This window comes from Panthera onca, chromosome B2 (genome assembly GCF_046562875.1).
Source record: "Panthera onca isolate mPanOnc1 chromosome B2, mPanOnc1 haplotype 2, whole genome shotgun sequence".
NCBI lineage: Eukaryota > Metazoa > Chordata > Mammalia > Carnivora > Felidae > Panthera > Panthera onca.
Genome location: NC_138343.1, coordinates 42999695 through 43015623, shown reverse-complemented (window position 1 = coordinate 43015623; position 15929 = coordinate 42999695). Strand labels below are relative to the sequence as shown.

At 32.0% G+C, this 15929-nt stretch overlaps 2 protein-coding genes and 1 long non-coding RNA gene across 15 annotated transcripts in view; 2 read left to right on the top strand and 1 right to left on the bottom strand.

Moving 5' to 3' along the window:
- Positions 1-9414, bottom strand: part of RUNX2 (RUNX family transcription factor 2) — a 326374-nt gene extending 316960 nt beyond the window's left edge. For 7 of the 8 annotated variants that reach the window (XM_060614399.3, XM_060614403.3, XM_060614408.3 and 4 more), the window contains exons 1-2: positions 9231-9414; positions 8909-9032 (exon numbers count right to left, since the gene is read on the bottom strand). In XM_060614399.3, the coding sequence (XP_060470382.3) occupies positions 8909-9032; positions 9231-9368 (262 nt within the window). In that variant the 5' untranslated portion in view covers positions 9369-9414. Of the gene's footprint in view, positions 1-8908; positions 9033-9195 lie in introns of all 8 variants that reach the window. The other variant, XM_060614400.3, reaches the window with a different exon arrangement.
- The window catches only part of SUPT3H (SPT3 homolog, SAGA and STAGA complex component), a 539689-nt gene that overhangs the window by 46840 nt on the left and 476920 nt on the right, over positions 1-15929 (top strand). The window contains exon 2 of one of the 4 annotated variants that reach the window (XM_078446965.1): positions 14794-14876. The exons of the other annotated variants lie outside the window; for them this stretch is intronic. The gene's annotated coding sequence lies outside the window, so the exon portion shown is untranslated. The remainder of the gene's footprint in view (positions 1-14793; positions 14877-15929) is intronic. 4 annotated transcript variants of the gene reach the window in all.
- LOC144616383 (uncharacterized) overlaps positions 9327-15929 on the top strand; it is a 28060-nt gene continuing 21457 nt past the window's right edge. The window contains exons 1-3 of one of the 3 annotated variants that reach the window (XR_013555640.2): positions 9327-10152; positions 14100-14158; positions 14705-14793. This is a non-coding gene — a long non-coding RNA (uncharacterized LOC144616383). Of the gene's footprint in view, positions 10153-10826; positions 13205-14099; positions 14159-14704; positions 14794-15929 lie in introns of those variants that run through there. The other 2 variants (XR_013555641.2, XR_013555642.2) reach the window with 2 other exon arrangements.

Below are 15929 nucleotides of genomic sequence, written 5' to 3'. Positions count from 1 at the left end.
TTAAAGTAGCCCTGTGTATATTGATTTAACGATGTGTTTTAAAGTCAGTTACTAAGTTTTGAAGCTTTTTATTTTTTTCTTCCGAATGCTGAAGATCCATCATAATTGATAAGGAAGAGGTACGTACAGGGAAAATGCAGTGGGCAAGCCTTTCCAGCCAGTTTAGAATAAGTGGTAGTCTAATTAAAGAAAGTATCACACAATATAACTGGAAAATTAGGAATTCGGTGTGATTATTATTACTATTATTTTTTTTTTTTTGCCAGTTTAGAAGGAAGTTCTGTAGTCACTGGTATGTTATCTATTCATTTGAGCAGTTCAAAAGGCAAGCCTGTATTTAAAAGCGTTAAATTTAAGCATATATTTTAAAAAGCATATGTATTTCTCTTGTGCTTAGGGTTGGCTTTTTAGTGTGGTATCATTGCTAGGTAGAGTTTTACTTCATGCATCTGTTTGCTGTTTTCTTGTTCATTTCGTATGTTCGAGTATGTAAGTTTGTTTAAGGTTATATATAAGTTTTCAGGTCACGTTATTTTCACAGCTACTTTTCAAAAAATATCTTGGTCAGCTTATAATATGATGATTTTTCTTAAAATTTCCTTTAAAACAACATTGGGGTATTAGATTTTTTTTTGGATAATGGGACCTCAATGAAATGATTATGTATTTGGCAGATTAAGGTTTAAATCAAGGTGGCAAATTTGAGTTACATATATTAATGTAGTGTCATTTTAGAAAATCTCTTGCTATCATTTTCTACATGCAATATAATTACTTTGTGAATAAATACTTAATGAAAAATATTTTGTTATGTTATTTGTTGGAGCACATGCTTTTATTTCATAGCCAAGAAAATGGTTTGAACATGTCTTAGTAAAGTTTTTTATGTATATAAATGTATAAATATAGAGTGTTTTAGCCATTTAGTAATTAATTTATCAATTTAAGCCAGATATTTCACTCTTATAAAAAAAGTTATTGAAGTATTTCTTGATGTATTTTGATTTTATCATTATATTTTTAAAAATAAGAATATTTATGAAAATTTACAAAAGCCTGATCTGCATATGGCTCCATTTCTTTCTGGATCTTTGTGAATGGTAATTTTAAAAAATCTCTTTATATGTTTTCTCTGGTCTTATTGGTACACTAAAATATTCTGCAATATACTTATGCATATTATAAAGGAAATACATTGTTAAATCTTTATTACTACATCAAGAATGGTGCTTGTCTGACAATACCAGTTGTCCTTATCTAGCTTAGATAATGATGTTTTTAAAACTAGGTGGATACTAGTGGCAAAAAGCTTTGAAAATGTTACAAATTTTCCTCCTAAGATAAAGGGAATGAAAGATAGAGACAGGGAGGGAGGCAAGAATTGGGAATGCAGAGAGAGAGACAGAGACAGAGACAGAGAGAGAGGGAGACAGAGAGAGAACATACTATATGTGTTTAGTTTTAACAACTCGGGGAATGTAAAGAATTCTGCGTGAACACTTGGGTTTTAATAATATGAAAAAAAGAATTTATATTATGGAGAGGAGGTTGGATTAATGATCAAAGGTTTGGATTACACTGAATTTTATGTTTATATTGCTTTACAAAGATACGGTAGTACACTGTGTAAGTACTATCTGCTTTATGGATTATCTTAAATATTTTCATTTTGCATTGAACTCTATTTGAAAGAGCAGTAGAATTTTTTCTGCATTTTTTCAGGAGTTGAATTACTTTGAAAGATTTACAAATTTTATGAGTAGTTAATTAATGAAAATTAATCTTACTAGATTACCTTTTATAACCAATTAGCTTGCCAAATACTAGGATGTTATTGTCTTAATGGAAGTTTTCTCTTAGAAATTTCTTTTAATGTCGTAGTATTTCGAATTGGGTGATAAAGTCCTTAGTATGAAATGCTTATATACTTTTACAGCTATTTATGTTATGGAAAACATATACTATGATATAATATAGATTATTAACATAAAGAAGTTTTCTTTCTATACTACATGTAATATAGTAATATACTGTTTATAATATATATAATATTGCAGATTTCTGTAATGTGATAGGATTTTATGAAATAAAGTAAGAATTCACTTTTCTTAAAAAATGTGTTATCTTTGAGCTACGTTTACAAAAAATCTTATAATAAAATTATTGATTCAAGGAAATCTGTGCCCTATATCTTTGAGATACATGTATGTCTATTTTCTAGGACCAGTTTACACCAATACAGTAAAACCAGGGGATTAAAATATTAATGATAAAATATAGCACTTACTGTCTTTTCAGCTTCATAGTGAATACATTTTGCTTAGATTCATTTAAGTAATTTTTAATCATCTGATAGAAATAATGATACCTTTTTACTTAAAGATTATCCTGGAAGTTTGAAGTTTAAATTGAGAAGTTCAGTAGAGAAATTTAAAAATAGAATTAATTATTACTGCTGAAACAAGATAAGCAAATTACAAATCACAATGCCTAATTTAAATTGTTTATGTAGGTTATATAGGCACTGAGTAAATATATAGAAAATTTACCTGTTTAGCTCTAGGCCAGAGTTGTTCTTTGAGAGAATGTCAATCAGTAGGTATCTGTTAGCAGATTAGTTACATTCATATTTACCTTTGTGAACTGTAATAATTCAACTGATAATCAGTGTTTAATTATTTTAAGTTTATGACTGGAAAATAATGTCCTTCAGGTTTTACAGGCATAGTTTTTGATTATTTTTATCTTGAATTTCCCGGTTGATGCTTGATGACCGTTAATGGTTTTACAGTTGGACATTGCTTTGTTAGTATACATGCAAAAAGTAATTGGTTATCTCTTACAAAAAACTACTAACAATACCTCAGTTAAATAATTTACAAATTTTTTCCTAATGATTATCTCAAGGTCTGTAGTCACTTATGTGTTTGTATGCACTTGCAAATGCATATACCATGTATTAAAATTTAGAGCAGACTGATAGTTGAAAGAGATTTAAGTTCTGTTTATGTGGCATATATTTTGTGTCTGTATAAAAATATGTCCATGTTCATATAAAGTTCTGTGGAGTACCACAACATCATTATTCTAGTTTTTCCAAAGAGACTGTGTGTATATGTTTTTCAAACCTTATTGATGATTGTTAATTGTGATTTGGCTAGCATTTTCCCTTTATTATTAATATTATTTTTTGCTTATGCTGAACCACAAAAGGGATTTAACTGTAAGACATCTGACTATAAGGAATATGTGAACAATGGCTTGGCGCATTCATGGTTCATACAAATTTTAGAGCAACCTATAAACACGTAAACTTTTGAGTTTTAAACTTAGTGTTTTACGTAATTGTACTTGATGGCATAATGATTTTAGTAGCTCCTATCGATGTAAAAAAATAAAAAAGCAAGTTTAAATGAAAAGTAAAATAAAATTCATTTATTTGATTTTGTGGTCAAAATTATTTGCCTTGCCCAGGATGTTTACCTGTACCTTGGTAAGAATGTCGCTTCTCTAATGTAAGTCATGTGTTATTTCTTAAGGGATGGCAATAGAAATAGTGCACATAAGCTGATTGCAACAGTGATCATAAATACATGTTTGAGAATAATGTTAACTTGGTAAATTTTCTGACATCGATATAATAATTTTAAGGTATCTTAAATAATATTAAAAATCGTGTTCATTTAATATGTCTAGATGGTGCAGAATTCCTTGTGGGCAATTGATTTAAAAAATCAAAACCAATTAATCAAGATATACTAACATTTGTCCTCTTTTTAATTAGAACCACAGTCACATTTGGTATGATTTTTGGTCCTGGAATATGTATTTGATGTTGAACTTATGAATATTAAGAAGAATATAGGGTGTTTACAGGAGATGTGTTAATGAATTTTTTTTCACTGCAAGTATTCAATGCTTATGTAGCAATTAGCCTTTAAAGGACTTTTAATTCTACAGCTAACTTTATGTGGAAATTGTTTTATATATCATGGTAAATGATGGGGTTTTTATTTACTGTTTGACGAAAGCATATTTATGAAAAAAATGCTTTAGACTTAACATGCTGTTCAATAATAACAGTAAGCACGTGAAATGTTTGATATGGTGTTACTTACATCCATCTAACACTAGTGGTTCCAAACCTTGAATCCTTTGTTCTTAAAAAAATGATATAAAGGGGAGAAAATTCCAAGAATTCACCGTAAGATGAAAATATTACATACAGTGTAATAAAAGGATATTTAATCTCAGTTTCTGTACAGATCTTTAAAAAGTTATGTGGGAACGTATAGACTGTTTTATATGTTGCTGTTGAAAAGACAAAAGCTTGTGGTCAACTGTGGTGAAAATTGTAAGGAAACTCCCTTTGAATAAGGTATAGAATTTCCCCATTATTTTTTTGAATTGTAACACATTAATCAGAATACATATCCACTTAATCCCATAATCTCTGAAATGGCAGTATATTGTGTTAAGGTGTGTATTTTCATTATGTGAGAATTCCTTTTCTAAATATTTTAAAATAGTAAACATTTTAGATTTTGTGACGAATCTCCTTAAATTTGAGACAGCTTAGATTGTTTTCCTCTTTAGAAAATACTGTTGTTTATTGTCACCCTTATTATTGGAGTTCAATGACAGATTTATTTTATTTTATTTATTTTTTTGGTAGAATGACATCTTCAGTGGAATTCATTGGTATAGGAGAAAAAAACAATGCATGCAGCTAACCTATTGGGATATCTCTGCCTAAATTAGCATTGGTTTTACTAGCACCCATTTAATGACAAGTCTTAAGTGGTAAATGACTAGAAAAAATGGTTAACGCTTTTGTCACATTTACGATTTTATTACTTACAGGAAAGATTTTTTCATATTACAATTCATTTGTCTATCTGACCGTATGTGTAATATTTTTTAAAGAGACACTGTAGAGGTAGACTGTTCCAGTGAACCCTCTATATAAAAATATCTCTGAAGCCTTTTGTTAGGTAATAGCATTTGTGATCTTAATGCTCTTGAGGAGCTTTTGCATGACCTCACTATTAGCATTGTCACATTTTAGTCTCCTGGAACAAGGGTTAGAACAGCATGGAAGGTTGATATTTGTATGCTTTGGAGAGGAATTTGAGATGTTACCCTGTTTTGCCATCAGTTTTCAAGTAGGTACGGGTGCATCATTAATCATAGGAAATGCAAAAATAAATAATTCAGTCCCATTGGATTTTTTTATATGAATACTTACCTTTTCCCTTTTTTGTATATACAGTTGAGGTATTTAGGTAACCCCTAACCTTTAGCTTCAACAAAGAAGTACAGTATAAAAATATTACCACAGTTTTCATGTGAGCAGCTCTAGAGAGGGAAAAAAAAGTCCTCTAGATGGATATTTGTTGAAAAAAAAGTTGTGATACAGAATGTCTTAACTCAGCCCCAATACAGTACTTGAAGACCACCAGTGTATAAAATTGAAAGCACATGAGTTTTGAAGCACTAGAAAAGGTTTGTAATTGATTAGCGCTGCTTGAAAGTATTGAAGTACAGTGAGTTTTGATTTGTGAATGGTTCTATTCAATAAAGATTAATTCTGTGTGTTTGATAAAATCTTAGTGCCTTCAATGAGTTAGTTTTTTCCTCCCTCTGCAGTTTATTTAACCATCAAATATTTCAGTGTTCTTTTAACAAACTGGAACATTTCTATCTTACTGAATTTAACTTTAGCATGACTGATTTAAACAAGTCAAACTATCAGTGATTAGTTTGAAGGGTGTAATTGAATAGATTAATTTTTTGTCCTTGTAAAATAACGAAAACGTATCATAATGTTATCATGTATATTTCATGCCTTCCTTGTGATTTGGAGACCGTCGGGAGAGGTTCATAATGACTAACAAAATATTTTTCTGTGATTTCTTTTAAATCCTTTGCATTTTAAAATGTTTCTAAGATTTCAAAAGTGAAATCTTTGTTTTTTATGTAAAATTAGGATTATTATAATTTAAAGTAATTTATATTATAAGTCTTTGGGAGTTGCATTGACATCCTTAACTTTTAATATATATTAGGGTGGTCTTCTGTGTATGTTCTTGACTTTTTAAATCGTCTCCCTAGATTTTTGGAAGTTAGCTGTCTTATTTTAGAAGCAAGTCATACCATTTCGACATTATTAAATTTTGAAACTGTAACGTTATTGACATGGACCACAACTATTACTTTGGAAATCAGTGTTTACACATCATATTTAGTCACTGTGACCAATTACAAAGGTTTTATGTGGAAATTTAATCAGTTAGCTGATATATTGTCATAAATAAGTTCTTAATTGTAAGATATTCCGTGAGTCAGATCTATCGTTTTCAACAGAGTTTAGTTATGATAAGTAATAGGCAGATTTTGAATAATGCAGATTGCAATTCTTGTTTAATTCAAGGTAAATGGTGTGCTGAGAGAGCAAGGACACTGAAACTCTATCTCTGTCACACACACACACACACACACACACACATATTCTCACACACTTTTCGCTCTTATTTGAGGCGAGGCAGTTGGTCCGTGTGTGCTTTTTGTCCCTCACCTAGGAAAAGCCTAAGCTTCTAAAAAATTATTTTGCAGAACTGGATCACATTTTGCAAAAATTATTTTGCAAAACTGGACCTCATCACTGGATCACTTTTGACTTTTCATTAGGTTGTGCTGATAATCATTTATAAGAATTGAAGGCCCAAAGTGAGGTTTTAGACTTCGAATAGATTATGGGATGGGAGAAATGTTTGTAGTGTGATGACGGCCTATACATAATGTTCACTACATACCTATAATTAGTGTGGTGTAGTGGGTTCATCTTAAATTGTCCTCCGGGTGCTAAAGTACCATTTGGGGGTGGGAGAGGCTAAATTCCACTTTTCAGAAGAGAAGGAATTAGTTACGATGTCTAAAAATATAGGACACGCGATAGATGATCTTTTATCTGTTTAGTTCACTGTTATGCCTGGTTTAGAAACTTGGGCAAGGTTTGAAAATTCTACTGTAGAAATAGCTATTAAGGATGCCACAGAAATATAAGACCCCTCGTATGATAGGATAAAGAGCATTTTAATGTATTATTTGTGACAGGATTAATGTCTTTGCTTTTAATGCTCAAGTAGTCCTTGAAACTTGTGCTGTTCCCCTTCTGGTTAGAAAAAATGTATTGTTTTTCAAACAGTAATATTGTGGAAGCATAAGTTAACTGCTTGAGATGCCTGTTTCAAGTTATTCCTTCGTATAACAATAGTTTTAACCATTTTTTTCCTTATCTCTTGTGGGGGAACAGCAAAATTACCATGTGTAAGCTGTGATTATAATAGGGGCTGTACTGTAGCCTAGTTGTATATATGTTCTGCTTCCTGAATGCAGAAAATTTTGGAGTAATGTTTATTACCTACCATTACATTTCAAAAAAATAATCTGCGATTATTATATTGTATGTGTCGTAACTGAGGAGGCCCACTTCCAACTATATTGAGGGAGTCACTACAGCAATTTTACTTTTTTTTTTTTTTTTTTTTTTTGTAAAATACAAACTGCGTTCCTTACCTTTTAAAGAGAAACCTTTTTTCTCCTTCAGGTTTAATTATTTCTCTTTGACCTAAACTAAGACTGATCCTCTCTGGTAGCCAGTTAAAATGTGTGAAGTAGGAGGAGTAAAGGAAACTCCAATCGTTAGTTGTAAGTTATAAAGCAAAGTTAATACAGGTATACAGAGCAAAAGGATTGATTTTAAAGGATAAAAGAAACTTTTATAAACTTGCCTTGTAGTTGGAAAATGCTGGACATCATAAAGAAAATCTTGTAAGTGTTTAGATATTTTACTCTAATACTGTGTCAGCTGATGAATGTTGAAGTGGTTTACTTTTGTGTATCAACATTAATTTGAAATCGAATATTAAGGGACTATATTATGCCTGTTTTCTTTGAAAGTTCAGCATGATTTAATAGGTATGGCTTTTTAAAATCATGCAGGGTATCCTTGCAGAGTTTTGTTTTTCATGAGACTAAATGGTATTCATTTTGGTAGGTCCAAGAATATGATTAAAAGAATCCTAGACATTTCAGTGCTTGCCGTGTGTTTATAACAAGTTTTCCATATGGGTAATAGTGTGTAGATGTAAAATTAAAATTATATAGAAAATATAATGGCGTGTAAGTTTTTAAACTTACAGTTCTGTGAACTATTTCATATCCTGGATGTCCTGGGTAACTATAAAGATTTTTTGAAAATGGCTATTACATGCTTATAATTTTATATAGGAATATATGCTTCAATTATACGAAGTTGTGTAGAAACAAACTTGTGCACCTATCGTACGATGCAGGGGAAGCTTACAGATAGATTTCTTTTAGTGGAGCTGGTTAAAATGTTAAACTACTGCAGGTTTATTTCTGCAGTGGAGCATAATGGTAGAGCATAATGTCGAGATAATTCTGTGGTCTGTTATTTTGTAAAATTGCTTCCTTTTTGAAGTTTGCTCAAATATTGGGAGCTGCCAGGGTGAATACTTCATAACACTTTGATTAATTTAGTGTTTCATTGTATTTCACTGAGGGTTAATGAGAAGACTAAGCTTTCTTTCTCTGTTTTTAACCACCTCATTTCTACAACTCTAGAAAACATTTTGACTAATGTTAGATAATGTAATTTTTTCTATTTCAGTCATTCCTTCGAGAAGTAGATAAGTTACAGATGCCAAATGCAAACATGTACAGCAATTTCATTTTTTCAATTTTTAGTGCAGCAAAATAACATTATTATCATAATCTTTAATATAGTACGTTACCCGGAAAAGCTAGCAGTTTATCCAAGAAGCATACCTTTTTGTTTAACAGGTTCATCTCTTACAGGATTTTAAAACATGATAACACTTACCCCAAAAGAAGTTTTGCTGACATGGTGTCACTGTGCTGAAGAGGCTGTTTGATGCCATAGTCCCTCCTTTTTTTTTCAGACAGAACTTGTACCCTCTGTTGTAAATTCTGCTTGCAGCCTTAAACTGAAAATACAAACCATACCCAAACCTTGTTTTAGTTTTACAGTATGCCTGGAGTACATAGACTTTCTATTTATTTTTTTCTGTCAAGAAATTATGTAGCTGGTAACATGTGAAAAGCAAGGAAACAAAACAAAAAGAATGAGCAAATATTTGAAGGACCTACTATTACTGCATAGACTGTGGTTAGAGAGCACTCACTGACTCTGTTGGTCTCGGTGGCTGGTAGTGACCTGCGGAGATTAACCATTTAAAAACCAGAGACTTCTTGCTGTCCTCCTGGAGAAAGTTTGCACCGCACTTGTGGTTCTGTGGTTGTTTGTGAGGCGAATGAAGCATTCACACAATCCAAAAAAGCAAAAGCTTTAAAACTCCTTTTTTTTGCAAGCACTATTACTGGAGAGACAGAATCATGTGGTTTGTGACCTCACAGTACTCCAAGTGAAGTGGGACTGCCTACCACTGTGGCTTTTCCCCCCTTGCTCTTGCTCTCTCTCTCTCTCTCTCACTGTCTCCCTCTCTCTCCCTGACAAAAGGCTTGTGGTAAGGCCCTTCCTGGCATCCAGAAGGATATAGCTTTTTAATTTTTGTGACTCATGAGGATTTGGATAGAATACAAATGCTGAAGGAGCCCAAACTCCTGTAAGGTTAAGCATTTGTAGAGCTGAACTCTGCAGTTAAGGTTTTCCTTTCTGTTCCCCTACCCCCACTTTTTTTTTTTTTTTTTCTCTTTTGCCTCCTTTTATTTAGTTCATTATTGTGTCTGTGGAAAAGAACAAAATTGGCTCAAGAGGCTGTGTGAAATTCTGAACAACAGTGATGATTTACAATAATTTACATCTTTGGATTGTATCACATTCTGGGGTCTGCTTCATATTTGCTGGGTGATTGGAGTCCTTCTGTTTTTCTTTTTCTTGTCTTTTTAAACTTGTGAATCTGTAACTCATTGTAAAAAAGTTTACCTTTCTTAAGGTCTGGTTGCAAACTGCTTGCCGGGCTTGACTGTAATTGGCTGTCATGAAAGTGTTAGTCTTGAGATTCCTTTACAAATACTAAATCATGTCTCTCTAGCTAATGTATGATCAATATTAGATGCCGGCTCCTACCATAAAGATTAAACTTGGTTAGTATCTTTCGTATTAAGTGTAATCAGTATCTTTTGTATCTCAATACCAGTTTGAGGATCTTACAAAAAATGAATGGCAGTAATTGTAACGTACTTTATTGGATGAATCTTAGTGTTTTTTATGCTTGTAATTTTTAATTTTCAAAGAAATATATTCATTTTATATCATTCTTTGGATAGTTTATTTGGATGTTAACTTTAACAGAGCCTTTGACAGCAAATCTTACATATACATCTATAAAGTAAAATTCTTATGTTGTAACTTAGATTGTTCAATGTTATTGACTTTATAAGCTCAGAATGGAGTGGGTTAACAGAAGCTGTATTTTTTGTTTATAATGGAAGCTTTGAAATAAATTACAAAATGCTGTGTGTAGTAAGGAATAATGCACACAGACAGAGTATGTTAGTCGTCTCGATTTGCTAATTCTGATTCAGAAGAAAATTGGAAACATCTTTGGGAAACTATCTCCTTTTTTGCCCCTTTGGACAAGTATGTATAGAACTCATTTTCTTATTAGGATGATTATATATCATAGGCAGAGAATTTCATATTTATGAATAGAGCTTCCTGTTTTCATCAGTTGGGAGCGATGGGGTATTTTTCAACAAAAATTATAAAGCCGAACAGACCAATTTTCTAGGCTTTTTTTTTTTTTTTTTTTTTTTTTTTTTGCCATTTATCCACGCCACTCTGAATTTGCATGTTAGACTTCTTCCTAGTGTGATAGTAACTAGGAGTGTGTGAAGTAAATGGCTGGGAGGGTGGGCGGAGACAGCGAATTACAAAACATTATTTGGGGTTTATAAAGGGGTTAGGGCTGGAAAACACCAAGGAGGTGTTGTTACAGCCAAAAATACTCCTGCTTATGGTCTTCCTAGCACAGTTTATTATCTGCTATTGGTTTTTATTAGATAAATGTCCAAGTACATTCATAAGTTTCTTTAACAAAAATTCATTTGCCCAAAATATACTAGGAAGACATGAGCATGGCTTTAATCTTTTATGATTCAGATGTCCCGAACTTTCTCATAATAAACTTTCAGTGATAGAAAACCAAAAACACATTTTAGTGTCTTATTTTAAATATAGCTTTATTTTGCCTCACGGGGTGTGTAAACAGGTTTTACATTGAAAAGTAAAACCTTTCATTTAACATGCAAGCTACTCAGTTTTCTTTTTCATAGATAAGGTGTACCAGTATGATCTATATCGAATTAATTTCTAGAGCAAGCTAAAGGAGGGATTTGTATATAGTACCATATGTACATACAATAGCAGAATGAGGAAATTGAGAAAACTTAGGTAGTGTGGTAAGTCAATGCTTTTCTTCTTTTAGAATGAAGTTTTCGTTTCTGCATAAGGATTCTTTGACATCTTATGACCCAACTCTTTGCTAAATATTTGCCCCTTAAAATAATTTTTTTTTATTGAGCATACTTTGGCCCTCCAAATTGACTAATATGTATTTGGATAATTTTTACATCTGTGTGTCTATTAACTGCCTGCTATCTTTTTGCAGGTAACTGTCCTGTACGTAATTTTTTGGTCAGAGTGATTACTCTTACTGCATAAGAGTTTCCTAGATATTGTTGATTATGCCCTTTCTTTCCCTGTGAGGCCCTTCTTCTGGCAGGAGAAGTCATGTGCTTTAAAGTTTGTATATTCATCATCCACACATTTTTTTTTTCTAAATTGAAAATACATCCTGTTTGCAGCAAATATTACTTTGTGGTAAAAATTTTAAAACAACAGTGATAACTGGTACACGTTTGATAATTGATAGTTTGTTTCCTTAGAAATAATATTACCTGTGATGAAGAGACTGACTCAGAAAAGCTACTGCAAATAAAGCTCTTGATTATACATTTATACTATGCTTAAACTTAGAGATGGAAACTGTAGACCCTCAAAACTACATCCTTTTTGGGGATATGTTAGTATTTGCTGTGTTGAAGTAAGTGACAAGTTTAGGTCGGCTGTATAAATTACGTACTTTAATGCCACGGAAATGAAAAGTAAAGCAATTATCTTGCTTCCCCATTATTTTGTATTTAATAAATTTGTCAACATTGGTTGAACTTTTTATATTATATACTAAAAAGTGTTTTAAATGCTACATATATCTTTATGGCTACCTTTTGAATTATTTTTTATTTTCTGAACTAATGATCCTATTTGAATGCAGTAATTTTATCTGTATCAATCGTGTGCTCATTTCTGTTTGTTTTTTTAAATTGTTTTATACTTCTATTTGCTACTCTTCTATTTTTCTTTTAATTGAAAACAATAGGAGCAAATGGTTTGATGTTGGAATTTTATAAATTGTAGAAATACTGATTTGGCTTAAAATGTTTTCCCTGATTGTGTGGTTTTTAGTAAAATGAACTTTCTTACTCTCTTCTTTCAACTTGGTATTTTTTGACAATGTTTTTTGGATTTGATGTGTAACTGTTTAACTTTACATAACATTTATTGGGCCTTATATTGATAATTTGAAAAAATTTTATATTAGTAAGATATGTATAATTTTACTAATATTTTCAATCATGGTGATGAGAGGTTAATTCCACTTACTTTAGTGGGGTATATGTTCATGTATACAACTGCATGCACATGTATGGTTTTGTGTGTTTGTACAGGGTGTTATTTTGTGGTACTTTTTGTAATGAGAGTATTTCTTCTGGTTTTTTTTTTTTTTCTCCTCAGTTTGTTTTAATTAAATTCTGTAAAAACCCAAAGTACCACCATGTCCATAATTGTTTGAACAGCTTCATTTGGTTAGTAGTAGCAGCTATCTGTCTCAATGTGAGATTATGTAGAAATTGGATGCCAAAAGAGAAAATCTTAAGCTTTCTCTCTCCCTCTAGCCCCCTTTGCTGCCCCCCCCCTCACTTTCTCCCTCTTTCCCCCTTCTTTCTTCCCTCTCTCCTCCAGGCCTTTTTTTGGTTTCTCTTTTTCTGTTTTGGCATTTCTATAAAGTCTCAAAGTAGTTTCTTAAAGTTCTTGGAGGGGATACTGACATTAATCCTCACTAATGAATACCTGGTAGGTTTGAAGCCCCTAACGTTCAAGGCAAAGCATTGTTATATCCTGATATGGTTCACCTCATTTGTTAGATGATATTGGCATCTGATTAGAGATTTTCCTTGTTTTAATAGTTTTTAATTTTTTTCTCTGTGTTAATTTACTTGTAACACATTGTTTCACATGACTTTAACACTTTAATTATGAGTATTACGTCCTCCCTGCCCCCCCCCCCCCCCGGTTGTTCTTTGAAGTACAGAGTGGTCCATACTTGTTTAATACAGTTATATAAATCATTTCTTATAATTATTAGAACAATTCATCTTCTAATGCTGTCATTTTTCTAAGAAGAAAAAAAGGCGAGAACTTGCAGAAAATATGGGAAATATGCTCATATGACAGCTGAGGATGTGGCTAGGCTAAAGCAGGAAACTACTACCCACAATGCAATGTTACATATACTACCACTTAATAAAATTTATATCAAACATGCTACTGACAAAACCAAAGAAAAATAATACTCCAACTATACTAGTTTAATGTACTAAATATAGGGAAAAGTGAAACTAATCTCTTTGGAACCTTTGTACTTGGAGAATATAGTAAATGAACCTGTGGGACATCATATAATACATTGGAGCCCTCTGGTAACTTTGCCTTTGTGCTATGAGACTTGGTTGTAGGTGAAACCGTCTTTGAAGAGAACCTTTTGGGTATTAACTGAAAAAGGCACAAAAAGGTGCCTGCCTTCTTTTTCAATTGAGTTTTTGCAGTATTAAAAAGGGTTAAAGGATATAATGATCTAGTAGGAAAATAAGTTAATTATGAGATATTCATCATGATTATTTAAGCTTTTTATCCAGCCAGGTGTGTATTTCTTTACATTTTGTTTTAAGTTGTTTTTTTTTATTGCCAGGTCTGAATTGGGGCTTAAACTGGAGTTGAAGTGTCCACTGAGGCATATTTCTTTTCAAAGTAATTGTTTTCCTTGCTGTTTCTTTTTATTTTTGTTAACCTGCCTATAGCTTACCTGATCGATCCATATGCTTTACTGTCGGGAGGTTAGTTCAAAGCAAAAATGTAAACTGCTTTTATAATGTGGTTGAAAAAGATTGAGGATATATTTTTTAAAAGTGAGATTTCAGTATACTTAGGGTTTCTGTTTATAAATCTTAATCTTCTGTGCTCTTAGCTGTCAGACTTTAGCAATTTTAATGGATTTAGGACCTTAGTAATTTGGATGAATTTTGAGGTTTTATAAAGGAGGTTTCATGAGATTTGAATAAGGGAACATAATAGAGGTTTTGAATTGATAATGTATAGAAATTTTATCAGAGAGAGAATAGAAAAGACTATAAAGCTAATGTTACTTATGAAAGATCCTCTGTTGGTATTCCAGTGTATGAAATCGTTTCATACCTGGCATGGTATTTGTCATCTCATCATCTAAACATGAATATATTGTCTGTCTGTATCTCTAAGGATGATTTGCTTAATTGTTTGAAGTCTTTTCTCCTTTAGAGACTGCTTATCAATAACAGCTGTAGTGCTGTGGCTTTTCTCCATGGACGCATGGTGGTCTTTGGAACAACGTTCTTCAATTTTGACAGGTGAGACAGAGGCTCTCCAGTGCCACTGCTTTTGGATGAATCTAGCTGCGGTTGGAGAAAGTGCATCTTGCCAAAATATATGGGTGAGACCACACACAGCCTTTAAAATAGTTATTGTAGGCTTATTTTTAGGGATACATGTCTTGACAGTTCTTTTCTTTGCATGCCAATTTCATTGCTGTGTATAGATGTTTCATTGGTTTCAGTAAAGGCGATTGTAGATTTAGATCTATACTTTGTTAAGCCTTGCGTGTAATTTACACTGGAAAGTACTCTGAGTTCAACCATAATTAACAATATAGGAAATGTATTGAAAATGAATCACTTAGACCTCTGGTTTTTTTGTTTTTATAAATTTTGACAGTATTCCCATTGGAAATCTCAATTTCCCAGAAAGTTTAGTAGTCAAAAATTGCTCCAATTTGAATTTAAGATTAAATAAATTAGAAAAGGTGAAAATATTCATATACTCTATTATATTAATAGAAAAAATTTGTGGTTCTTGTTACTCAGAAGTACACATTTTTATAATATTGATATAATAAAGCATTGTTCAAAATGTGTTACACTTTAGTAAAAGCTTGAAAGCACTGAGACAGATTGCCAAACCAGTCAACTTCTAAATGCGTAGGCGTAATATGCAAACTATCCAGTCTTTATGGGATGATTAAAACTTGATTCATTTTAGTAAACTATATAAAATTGACTATAGATTTACAAAACAGGACATTTAGTCTTCTGAAACTGGCTTTTTCAGTAAGAGCACTCTTTAACCTTTTATAAAATGTTGTTGCTTTTTATAAAATGATATATTTGGGTAATTACTCATAATTCTTATTAGTAGTGATAAAATTGACAGTTCTTGAGTCCTGGCAGTATAATTAGTCATAAGACTTTTGACTTGATGATCACTGAATGTTGATTAGGTGTATTTAAAAGTTGTAACCAGCTAAGATAAGATCACAGTTTCATTCTAGATATTTTCATAGGGAAAACAGAATCTACCAAGATAATTGGAAACTCAGTTTCCTGTCCCTATTATCGTGATACCCTTTCGTTGCTGCATGGTTCTGGCAGGGAGGTACCAGGGAAATTGTGGTCTGCAGCTTCTCCAGAGAACAGATTTATAGAACAAA